The following is a 12,724-nucleotide window of genomic DNA, read 5'->3' as shown; positions in this document are numbered from 1 at the left end:
CCTGTCATGGTTGGGAGCTTCCATGAACTCCCTAATTCACACAACGATTTTGATGCACTTCCCTTTTTGTGGATCTCGGAAAATCCACCACTTTTACTGTGAGTTTCCAGCTGTTGTCAAGTTAGTGTGTGTGGATATCACTGTTTATGAAAACACAGTGTACATCAGCAGCATCACAGTTCTCCTCATCCCCATCCTCCTGGTTTCTACATCCTATGCCTTCATCCTGCGCAGTGTTGTTCAGATGCGCTCAGCTGGGAGCAAGAGAAATGCCTTTGCCACTTGTAGCTCTCACCTCACTGTGGTTTCCCTTTGGTTTGGTGGCTGTATCTTCACATACATGAGACCCCGGAGTCAGCGTACTCCATTGCAAGACAAAGTTGGCTCTGTGTTCTACAGCATCATCACTCCCACACTGAATCCTTTAATTTATACTCTCCGGAATAAGGATGTAGCTAAAGCACTGAGAAAAGTACTGGGGAGAAGTATTGTCACCCAGTGACTATAATGGAATATAGTGTACAATGAGATAATACTCTTAAATTGATAAACAAAAAACAAACAAACAAACAAACCCTCTAAGATTCTAAGCCACTGGAAAGATCCTTCCAGGGTCCAGATTCAAGATGTCTTTTGATTCCTGCAAAAGTGAAGTAAGTTTTGGTGGTAGTGTGGCTAATACAGTGAGCTGCTAATTAAAACGTAACCAGCCTGGACCCAGCAACCACTCTGTGGGAGAAAAAAATGAAACAGTCTGTTTTCTAATGATTTGTAGCATTTAAATGCTAAGGGATTGTCCTACAAGATTCTGTTCTACAAGATTGCTGTGAGTCATGATGGATTCAGTGACAGTGGGAAATGGTATGAGTATGGCAAAAACATAATGCAAACTGTGCACTTAGAATTAAATTATTGACACAAAATTCCGCTATTCCAAGGCTGAAAATCATTATGAACTGGACATTGCATGGTTTAATATCAGGAAAGCTGTATTTCAGGATTGTATCCATTTCTCATAACTATCTGATCTATATGCTGAGAAAATCATTCAAGAAGCTGGACGGTATGAAGAAGAATGTGGCATCAGAATTGGAAGAAGACTCATGAACAACATGTGTTACACAGATGACACAATTTGCTTGTAGAAAGTGAAGAAGACTTGAAGCACCTGTTACTGAAGATCAGAGTGCAGCCTTCAATATAGATTACATCTGAACCAAGAAAACGAAAACTCTTTATCACTAGTTCAATAGGCAACATCATGATAGACGGAAAAAAACCTGAAGTTGTCAACAATTTCATTTTACTTGGATATAAAACCAAGACCTGAGGTAGCAGCAGTCAAGAAATCAAAAGACAGGTTGCTTTGAGGAAATCTGCTCACCAAAGATTTAAAGTGCAAGAATGTCAGTTTAAAGACCAAAATATGACTGATCCAAACCATAGTATTTTTAATTGCTTCCTATGCATCTGAAAATTAGACAATGACAATAGATGACAGAAGAATCAATGCATTTAAATTGTGATATTGGGGAATAGTACTGAAAATCCCATGGACTGCCAAATGAACAAACAAATCTATCTTAGAGAAGGTACAACCTGGATGCGCCCTAAAGGCAAGGATGGTTTAATTTCATCTTCTATTTTGTATTTTGGACATGGTTTCAGGAAAGACCTGTCCCAGAAAAGACATCATCATGCTGGGAAAGGTGCAGGGCCAGAGAAACAGAGGAAGACTCTCAACAAGAGAGTGATGGTACCAATAAGATCAAGCTCATGGGAGCTGGTGAGGATGACTCAGGATAGGACAAGATTCAGATCTGTTCTACAAAGAGTTCATATGAGTCGTAGTCAACTTGCTGGCAACTAACACCACCACCACTTTGGCATGGGCATCTAAGCATCATAGAGTGTGTTTCAGCAAACACTTAGACAGTTACATAAAACTTTTAAATGCTTTAAAAATACAACTTTACTTTGGAGTTCTGAATAAAGGATCAAGATACAGCGATGCTTTATCATTATTATTTACACCAGCAAAGCATTGCACCAGAGAATATTTAAGAAGTTTAAAAGTGCTGCTCAGTAGAGAAAGCATAGGACATAAAGGATATGTTCAGGCTTTTTTAAAAGGAAATGAAAATTATATTCATAGAACCTTCGAGTTTAAGTCACAGCATGTAAAATTCGAGAGGGAAGAAAATAATACGTAGTGATGCTTATGTGATTCTTGATACATTTAACAAATATTTGAGAGTACATTTGGCCCAGGCACTAAACTAGGTGTTTGGGGTGAATCAGAAAATAAAAGACCATGACTTTCATCTTTATGGAAACGTTCTTTCAACATATACTTATTTGCATAACTCTTTGGCCTACAAGGTACCTAGAGGTCTAGATATACTAACACTTGCTAATAGTCTGAAAGACAGTTAGTTACTTAACATCTACAGCCTTCAACAATCTCACATGTGTTAAGAAAATAGAGTTGTTTAATATTTGTTGATAAACTGGTTGTGAATGTTCACCCCAGATTACAGATATGTGCTCGGAAAATTAAAAGCAGAAAAGAATTTCTGATAAAATTAATGAAAATACTAAAGAACCTGATTTAGAAACTATTAGCCACATATTCCCCACTATCAAATTGTGCTGCTGAAACAGTCCAATGAAATAAGGGCAAGGGCTGCATGAGAATGGCCATATCTGACCTTTACCAATTTCATGAAGAGGAACTGTCCCCATCAACAATACAAACCCCAATCTCATAATGTCAAACATGTCCCCCATGCTCTTGTACCTCTTTCTACTCATCCCAGCACCAATCTTACTGCTTTACTGAGTCCAAAATCCGATGTAGGAGCTCACAGACTGCACGGAACCATAATAGGGCACTCAGAAGAGCTATAAATCAGGTTAATAGCAGAATACACTGTGAAGACAGCTTTCAAAATGTGCTCACAGATTCCTCAGCCTTGAGCCTTGCAAATTTAGGCCGGTATTACAAGGTTCTCAGTCCTGTCAATTATGGCTCAGAGTCCTCCAACAAACTTGGGCAAAAGACTTTTAGGACTGGTTCACTTAGGTAGCATTCCCGATTTTTGCTCAGTCTCGTGTCAGGTCTCTGGTTCTCCAATGTGCTGGTATAACTGTTGCTCCCGTAGGACCTAGTTTTGGTGGTGCAAGAATCACTGGTCCCTAGGAGGTGTTACACTCTCTTGCTTCTTCTTTGCTGGTGGTGAGTGCTTCCCCCCACCCCCACCCCCGCATTCTGCTGCTGGATCTGCTCAGTTTAATGGTGAGACTCTAATCCACATGTGGATAGACTAACACACCCTATTCACATATTCACATTGCTCCACATGGCAGAGTCAAAGTCAAATACCTAGGGAGGCCCTTTTGAAAAAGAAACCCTTAACGCCTCAAGAGGACAGAAGAAAAATGTATCCAACAAGTATAAGGTGGTTTGGGTTCGTAATTTTCAGGTAGGTTAGAATTCTGGTCACCTAACAGTAAGCAGCTGCACTGTGGTCTAAAAACGATGGTTCAGATCCACCAGCTGCACTGTGGGGAAAGGATGGATAGTCTCCTCTTGAGCAATCTTTTAAAAGTATGATGATATTTACTTTCTTCTTTGGTTAGCATGGCTGGGCTTTCGAGAAGGAGCTCTTTACTAAATACTTGTATTGTTCTGGTGCACCTTGGAGTCAGAGTTGAGCCTCCAGTGGGTTTTCAGAGGTAGTTCAAAACTCAGGAGGAAACTGCCCCTCCTTCTCCCACAGAGCAGCTGGTGGATTCGAACTAAATGCTTCTGACGTTGCAGTGCAGCCTTCACCACTAGACCACCAGAGCGCCCTACTGGTAAAAAAATTTAAAAAATAAAAATAAACTTTAATTAGTTGTTGTCAGACTGTCTGTAGAGGAACCAAATACCTTTCCTTGGGAAAGAGCCTTCCTAACTCACTTAGAGATAATTTGAGATTCAAAAAAGGAGAAAGGGAACAACAAACTAGTTAACTACTCTTTATTAAGACATTAAGGACAAAGAACTTGAGGATAAAGAGATTATTAGATAAAGAATATTCTTGAACAGAAACAATGAAGAGATTCAAGACAGGAAAAGCCTAATACCCACATTTAAATTATCTGCTAAGCCATGTTCTTAGGCAAATCTCCCTGATGTTACCCTGAAACAGTAGCAAAAGTCTGTCTTTTCTGAGTGACTTTGAGGGGTAAGGGCTTAAAAAGTAGGGACCCAACCTAACACAATAATACCTCTGTTTTACCAAAGTATGTTAAGTTATTTATCACTTACATATTTGTAGAGGACGCATATTGTTTTGTTTTTCTGCATTCTTTCTCACAACAATGGATGCAAGTATAGCAGTAGTTATGAGGGATGATGAATGATCAGGCAGAGTTGTTCCGTTGGGTTTTTTTGCATTGTAGTACGTAAAATAGAATGGACAATAGAACCAAATGCCACCCAGTCCTGTGCATGCTTATGTCTACTGTCCTTAAACCCCCTGTTGCAGTGACTGTGTCAGTCTCTCTCATTGAAGGTTTTCCCCTCAATGAGCACAAACTTGAAGCACAAACTCTTGAAGATTTTGCATATGATATTTGTAAGGTTGCAGGCCAGAGAGGAAGAAACAAAGCTTAAAGGCAGCTTTATTAAGGGAGTGAGGTTTCTTGGTCTGGAGAGAGAGACCAGGGAAGTCGCACCCAAGGTGTATTTGGGGAGGTTTTTATAACAGGGTCTTAAGGAAGGGGGAAGGATAAAGACGTTCCCGTGTAATTAGTTGTTGGTCACGCCAGGTGGGTGAATCTATTTCTTCTTCTTGCTGATGTGCTACAGTAGTTTTCTATGGTGACAGATCACACGCTTTAGTTATCTAATCACAAGACTGAAGAATGCAACACATCACCACAAGGCACAAAAGGATGAGATCAATTCATCATCCTCAATCCTGGGATTTCGGTTCAAAAGCATTGATCTTGTTTGTCAATGCCCACCTTCTGTTGGAGCACCTTTTTTTGGAATGGGCACAAATATAGATTCCTGCAAGTAGGATGGTGGGGTAACTGTCTTCTCAATTTCTTGGCATAGACTGGTGAGGTTTGCATCTGTTTGAAAAATACCTCGATTGGCATTCCACCAATTCTTGCAGCCTTAGTTTCTTGTCAGTGCCATCAATCATATGCTACCTTCTTAAGTGTTGACCAAATTATTTTTGGAACAGTGACTTTGTATATTTCTACCATCTTGTTTTGATATTAACTGCATCATACAATACCTTGTACATAGAATCCTTCAGTATTACATCTCAAGATTATTGAGGGATTTTTTGTTTCTTTTTTCAACCCGAAAAATGACCAGTTTAAAAAAAAATACAAATTTGTTTTTTAAAAAAAATGACCAGTGCATTCTTCCCTTTTGGTCTTCTAAGTCCAGGTCTTTGTATGATTTATTTTAATATTTTCCTTTACTACTTGAATTGTTTATTGTAATCTTCTGTTCAACACTTTTATATGTCATTTCTTCCATTCACTTTACCTTCTCTCTGTTCAAGTACAAGTTCCAGGGTCTCCTCAGACATCCATTTTTGTCTTTTCTTTTTGTGTGTGTCTTTTTAATGACCGTTTGCATTAGATGTCTTCAATGTCATCCAAGAACTCTGGTGGCCCCCAGGCAGTAGTACTCAACAAAGCATCAACTCTATTTTGGGATGGTCTCTACAATCAGCTGCAATATACCCAATCATATTTTGGTTCTTGTGGACTTGTTTTCGTTTTTCTTCAAATTCACGTTGAAATTGGATATGAACAACTAATGGTTTGTTCCACAGCCAGTCCCTGGCCTTGTTCTGACTAATGATAGTTTTCTACCATCTCTTTTTACAAGTGGATTCCATCAGGTGAAGTCCATGCATGTAATCAAAATTTAATTTTTTTAAAAAACTCTTTGCAGTGACTAAATCATTGAACATTCAAACTCTATCGTGCAACCTCTGATCTCATTTCCATAGATAAGGTTCATATTTTCTGTTTACTAATCTTTCTTGTTTCCGGCTTTTGTATTCCAGTCACCAGACTTCCTAGAGGATGGGTCACCAGAGGTCCTAGACTCTATTTAAGAAACAAAGGATGGAGATAGATAGATAGAGATAGAGATAGAGATAGAGATAGAGATAGAGATAGATATAGATAGATATATATAAAATGTATATGTGTGTGTGTGTATATATATATATATATAATGTATGTGTATATATATATATAAAATGGAGAGGACAAGCTGAGTAGTATAAGATGAGAGTAAATAACAAGGACATGTAAGGAAGCCTTTTTTTCTTTTACTTCTATGTCTGCAATCTCTTGACATGTTAATGTAGAGTATAATAATACTCAACTATAAACAAAAGTTAGAGTGGCAAATACTAGTGGTGACTGCTTACTTTTATCTCTTGACACCTCTTCTATGGCACATCAGAAAACGGTGACAGAGGCTAGACATTTCTCACACCCTCTCTTCTCATGAAGTTTGGTTGAAAAGGAACTAGAAACATCTGTGTTTCAACAAGAAAAAAACCCAACCAAACAAGTCAAGTTAATTAGCCTCTGGAGAGAGTATTCTTGTGTTCTCTTCAGAGTCCCTCTCCCTAAATAGTTCATTCCCCTGACTCCTATAAGCAAACGCCAAGGAAAACCTTTTGGGAATGTCGAGCCATGTAACAAACTCCAATTGCCATGTGTAATGATGGTCTCCAAAAGAGATCCAGGATGTGTCCTCTAGGATGAAACCCCGATGCCATGTACTTAGTGTTTTCAGTTTGCCTTACCTACCTTCGGAGATAATCTGGGTGAGAGAATGATTTTATTTCTCACAGATAATACTCCTCTTCCCTCATGAATGGCTAATGGAAGGCAAAGTCTGTCCTGACTCCAGCCTATATGATTCTTGCTGAGAAAATATGTATGTAGTCGGGGAAAAACTTATTCTAAAAACGCCAGGGCTAGAGTCTAATTTCTATTCTGTTAGATACGTGTAAAGCTAAGGAGAACTTTTCTTGAGTAATTCAAAACATTAGAAAATTTGTAGCAGATTTTCTTGGAGACATGGACACATTGCTAATATCTCTGGTATTATATTTAGTTCCTTAACTGGGTCATATGAATGAGTATCTTTGTTTCCCAAAGCCTCACCACTATTGCTGGACAGTAGGATGGCCGAGATAGTTGTTTAGAACCAGAGGAATTATATCCATTATTCAAAAGCACAACTAATAGAGTTAAACGAACTTAGTCATTTAATGTATCCTCATGTGTGTTGATGGGATAAAAAAATCCGAGTGCAAATTTCAAACCCAATGCAGAATCAAATACATTTTTGTTCCTGGTGATTCTCTGACATAAGGATTATTAGTCTAAGCCAGGATGGCTGGAGAATGAACAATGACCTCCAAATTGAATGGTAAATGGAGTAAATAGAGATTTCTGGGATTAGAGAAGGAATTCCTATTAGCATCTCTGAAAGCTTTTCTTTGAAGATTGGTAACTAACTGGGGTCAGCGTGGAATCTTCTGTCCACTTCTTTTCACTTCTCTGCTCCTCTGCCTGCAAGTCTCTGAAGAGAAAATTAAAGGTAAAGTAATGCTGGAGATGGAGATGTCCTGGAAACCTTTACTAGAAATTAGCATACCTTCTACTATCAGTTTATCTCCCACCTCCTTAACTCAGGGGTGATATTTGGTTATTCCATGAGGAGAGCCAAGAAGAAGACAGAGTCACCTATGGACCACAAATCAGAAAGGAGAATTATTATGAAAGTTTCCTGAGGACAGAACAGAGACAGGAGACCGTTAATGAAACTTACATGGTGGGAAATTTACAGAGAAAGGTGGACTCTAATAAGGAAAGAAGGAAGCATACGGATAATTAAGTAGAAGAGTTGACACCTTGACTGAATCCAAATGCTAAAGAGAGTGTGGGGAAAGTTAAGCCCACAGTCCAGGAGAAGTTGAGTTTGAATATGAAAAATGTGAGGTGATAGGAAAAAAGGATGTCATCTAATACTGCATTGGTAGAAAGAGAGAAAGAAAAGCAATAGATCTGATCTCTTTCATTCTAGTTAGATGATGCTTTGGAAATGCATTCAGTTCTGAGTCCTTTGCTGTAAAAAGTAATAAGTAGTCTGGAATGCATGAATAACAAGGAAGACATACTTGGGAGGAAAAGTACAAAGGGAGATAATGTGACAATTGAGGACCAATATAGATTACTGTTTCTGGAGTCACAAATATTATTATTATATTATTATTTTCATTGTTTTACAAACCCTCCCCCAGATTCATTCCACCATGTAGCCTTTGCTCTAGACTCCTGTCATGACAAAAATACCTAATCACATATCCCTTTTAAACAGTTTTCTCCCTCATCTGTTTCAATGCAGTATACATTGTTGAACCCATCTTTCTCAGTCTCTCCCCAACCCCAAGGTCAGTCCTGTTTTACAACAGGGGCACCATGCAGTATTTGTCCTTTTTTGACTGATACTTCACTCAACATCCTCCAGGATCACCCATTTTGAATAATATTGCATGAGTTCCTTGTTTTTCAATGCAGCATAGTATTCCACTGTGTGAATATGCCACAGCTTCTCTGTCCATTCGTTTGTTGATGGGCACTAGGTTGTTTCCAATTCCTTGCTATTGTGAACAAAGCTGCAGTAAACATGGGTGTGCATATATCTGCTTGGATGTCAGTTATGGTTTCTTTGGGGTATATTCCCAATATTAGAATTTCTGGGTCAAATGGTATCTCTATTTGCAACTTTTTGAGAAAGCGCCATACTGCCTTCCACAGTGGTTGTACCATTTTACACTCCCACCAACAGTGAATAAGGGTTCCAGTTTCTCCACAGCCTTGCCAGCTTTTGTTGCTTGCTGTTCTGTTAAATTTTGCTATTCTGTCTGGGGTAAGATGATATCTCATAGTTGTTTTAATTTGCATCTCTTAGAGCTAGGGATTTTGAACATTTCTTCATGTGCTTCTTAGCCATCTGAATGTCTTCTTTGGTGAAGTAAAAAAATTTCCTGTATTGTAATGATCTACAGAGCAAATGCACATTTTGTTTTGTGACATTTGTTGCAATTCCTTCTTCCCACTTCCTCCCCAGGTTCCTGTTTCCATTAGTCCTTCTTTCCTGCACCACCTGCCTTCTAGCTTTGTTTTTGGGAAATGGCTTTCCTTTTGGTCTCGGATGGTTGATTGTACGGAGAAAGAAATTCCCCTCCATTAGTATTCACTTTGTAGACCTATCTGTAATTCTTCTGAAAGTGAGTCCTGGGGTGTGTGTTCAGTTCTGAGTTTGAATGACCCTGAAGGATCTCAGGCTCAAAGGTTCCACTGATTTCTTTTAGACCTGTAAGTGTAGTGGGTTTTTATATGTTTTCTGTTTTATTCTGATCTTCTTTCCTCCATCTCTGTTTAGTCCGTTCTGTTGTGAACTTGATAATAACAGTTGATAGTGCTAGGTGTCTTCATCTTGTCATCTTAGGGTAGTGAAGGCTGTATTTCTCTAGACCATTTCTAATTAGTCTTTTGAACTCATTGTTTCCTTGATCCTCTGTTTTTCTTCACTTTTCTCTGATCCTTGTCGTTACATCTAAGATGACCACTACTCACAGTATTTTAAGATCTCAGACAACAGTTTCCACAGTTGGATAGATAACATGGTTATCTGTGTTAATTGTGGTTATCATTGTTAATTGTGTTATATTCCACTCGCACTTGATGTCTCCTGCCCACAGTGATTTGTTTCTTAAGGGTTTGGTTATGGCTGAGATGTTTCCATTACTCTCCATTCTGTGTGCTCTACGATATTCTTGGATGAATATGTAGGTACAAATGTCTTCTGCAAAAATATGTGTACAGAGGGGTAGACACACTCATGAGATACCACTAGCATCTGTTCAACCTTATTCCTACCTATATATTTACTCATAGATGTTGTTTGTTATTGCTATTATTGTAATATTGAGCATGTAATAATATTTTCCTTTGTTCTCTATTACTCTGTTCACCTCTTACTGTCTTTCTTTTCTCATGTTGTGCTTCCCTTCCCTGCTCTTACTGCATTTTAAATAATATGTGTCTACTTTCTAGGGAGCTCTGGTGGCCTAGCGGCAAGAAGCTGCACTGCAATCCCAAAGGCACACGGTTCAAGGCCACCAGCTGCTCCATGGGAGAAGAACGGACAGTCTCCTTCCATGTGATTAACTGCCTTTGAAAACCCGCTGGAGGGTCAGCTGTGAGTCAGTTCCCACTCAACAGTACACAACAACAACACAACTCTCTAGCAATTTGCCCTACCCTCTGTACTCACTTCTGTTAACCAATAATGTTTTTTTCTATATCTATTTCTTTATTTTTTTAAAAGTACTATTTTCATACAACATTTCTCCTTTAGTGATATATTTCATCCAGCATAAGGCTCTCTAGGTTCACCCATTTAATGAGATGTTGTATGGATTCTCCATTATTTTTTAATGCTGTTTAATATATATAGTTGACCCTTCAGCAGGTTTCCAAGACTCTAAATCATACAGGAGGAGACTGTCCATCTTCCTACCCTGGAGCCTCTGGTGGACTAGGACCATCAGAGAGGCATCATCTTTGGGTTAGCAGCACACCTCCCCGTGGACGCTGCCACAGGCGCTTCCCTCCTAGAGTCAGCACCATGAACTTAGACTCCTATCCTCCTAAACCATAAGAGAATAAGTATCTGTTGATTAAAGTAAGACAAAAGAACAAAGCAAGGTTCCTACCATGATTGAAGGGGTACAATGTAATCAATCTGCCAGGAGGTGGTTTCTAAATGGTTCTCTTAGAAGATTAGTGCCGTGATGTCCAGGACTCAGGGTTGTGGCAGACTGGACACTCACCACGTTGTCTTGATAAGCAGAAGTCCACATTGCTGAGTGCATGCATAGACTCTATCCCTGCTCCTATGTCTCCTTTTTCAAAGAGGCAGTTGGCTAATGGAAGTAGTTAGCAAAGGGGAAAAACTGACATCCACACAATGAAGGTTACAAGGGATAAGGGATCTCAAAAAAGTTAATATATGCATAGTATTAGCAATCCTCTGTAGAAGAGTAATGCTATTTATTTGTTTTATGTGAGTATACTTTTTAGAAAACAAATATTTCCGTTTTAAATCCAGGATATAAAAGGAGTATGAACCAGTAAGAATAAAAAACATTTATCCTGTTCTGGGAACATATTTTCAGAGTTTTTATTTGGGTTTTGTTGTGTTGTGTTGGTTTTTTTTTCCAAGATAACTAAAAGACCGTTAAGGATAACATGTAAGACAGAAAGATGACTGCTATCGCCTTTACTTTGAGATGAACATAACTTAAGGAGGTGTGTGTCTGTGTGCCAAAGATGACTATTGTGGCTTGGTAATATCTACTGATTTGGTTAGGATTAACTACGTTTTTCCTAATTCCTTTTCTTAGCCTATTTTCTGATAAAGGTGAGTCTGAGGAGAGATTCTGTAGAGACACTGAAACCATAAAGAACCAACCATTTTGTTTCCACATATTATTGCTGGTTTGCTAACTTGTACTCACTACAAAAGCTACAACTGAATCTACAATTGTGTTGCCTTTTTGTGTGATCTTTCTTAGTGTCTTTGACATTTGTCCAGGGGTGTGAATTTATTTCTTTAAGAAAGATCTGGTGCTAGATTTGGCAATACATGTACTAAAATTGGAACAATACTGAGAAGATTAGCATGGCCCCTGCACAAGGATGATACACAAATTTTAAAAAAAGGAACAAAGAAAGATCTGAGCTACTGCAAGATATTCACATCATCAGTTCCAGAGCAAACAGGCACTGGTATGAGTTTCAGTCTTGATTATAGGTTTGATCTGAACCGGATCAACTCTATCTTATACTCATCTTCTCTTCTCAATTGCTTGCCCTGTGAATTTCCATTCTGGCATTACATACAAAGGCAACACAGGCTTACACAGAGTGCTACCCAGCTTCTACAACCATGGAAAATAACACTTTTGTAATAAAATTCATTCTCTCTCGTACTCTGTCGTTGCCACCAACTTGGAGCTGACTTAGAGCCGATCTTCCAGTGGATTTTCAGAGGCTGTAAATTGCACAGAAGGAAATTTCCCATCTTTCTCCCATGGGCCTTTGGTGAGTTCAAACAGTCAGAAAGGCACTGCCTTTGGGAATGCAGCTCCCATGACCTATGTCACCAGAGTATGGTTATGTCACCTTCCTTAGTGGTTCAGCCACCCCTCTTGGTTTAAACCTGATAAATAAAAAAAAGCTGAGAGTAATGAGATAAATACTTGGATATCTTAATCTGATTGTTGCACAAGTTTAGGCAAAAAATAAAACTCATTCTAAGTAAAAAAAAAAGCTGAGAGAAGACACCACTCTGATCTTGAAGTTTGGCATTTAATAGGCTCTAGATATTCTGGAATTTCAAACCAATCGTATCTCTAAAGAATTATTTCAAGTTTTCTCTCCCATTTTAAGGTTATTTTAATAACCATAGCTATTAAGTAATTACAAACAGACAATAAACACCCACACAGTTTCTTTTTCTATATTATTTCTTAAGTTTAAAAATGGAATATTTCCAGGATGATGAGGCTCCGTATTTCTGATATCACAGTCTGTGCCCACTTCCTAT

The 12,724-nt window shown here is 38.6% G+C and overlaps 1 protein-coding gene across 1 annotated transcript; it reads left to right on the top strand.

Moving 5' to 3' along the window:
• Positions 1 to 10: 10 nt before the first annotated feature.
• LOC102847783 (olfactory receptor 2AE1-like) lies at positions 11 to 502 on the top strand (the record flags this gene model as incomplete). Its single annotated transcript, XM_006896588.1, has 1 exon — positions 11 to 502. A coding segment is annotated over one exon (492 nt), but the record flags the coding sequence as incomplete, so codon positions are not given.
• Between the last annotated feature and the right edge of the window lie 12,222 nt (positions 503 to 12,724).

Source organism: Elephantulus edwardii, unplaced genomic scaffold (genome assembly GCF_000299155.1).
Source record: "Elephantulus edwardii isolate Elephantulus edwardi_28Jun2011 unplaced genomic scaffold, EleEdw1.0 scaffold00186, whole genome shotgun sequence".
NCBI lineage: Eukaryota > Metazoa > Chordata > Mammalia > Macroscelidea > Macroscelididae > Elephantulus > Elephantulus edwardii.
The sequence above is the reverse complement of the archived record's forward strand: the minus strand, read 5'-3'. Positions and strand labels throughout refer to the sequence as shown.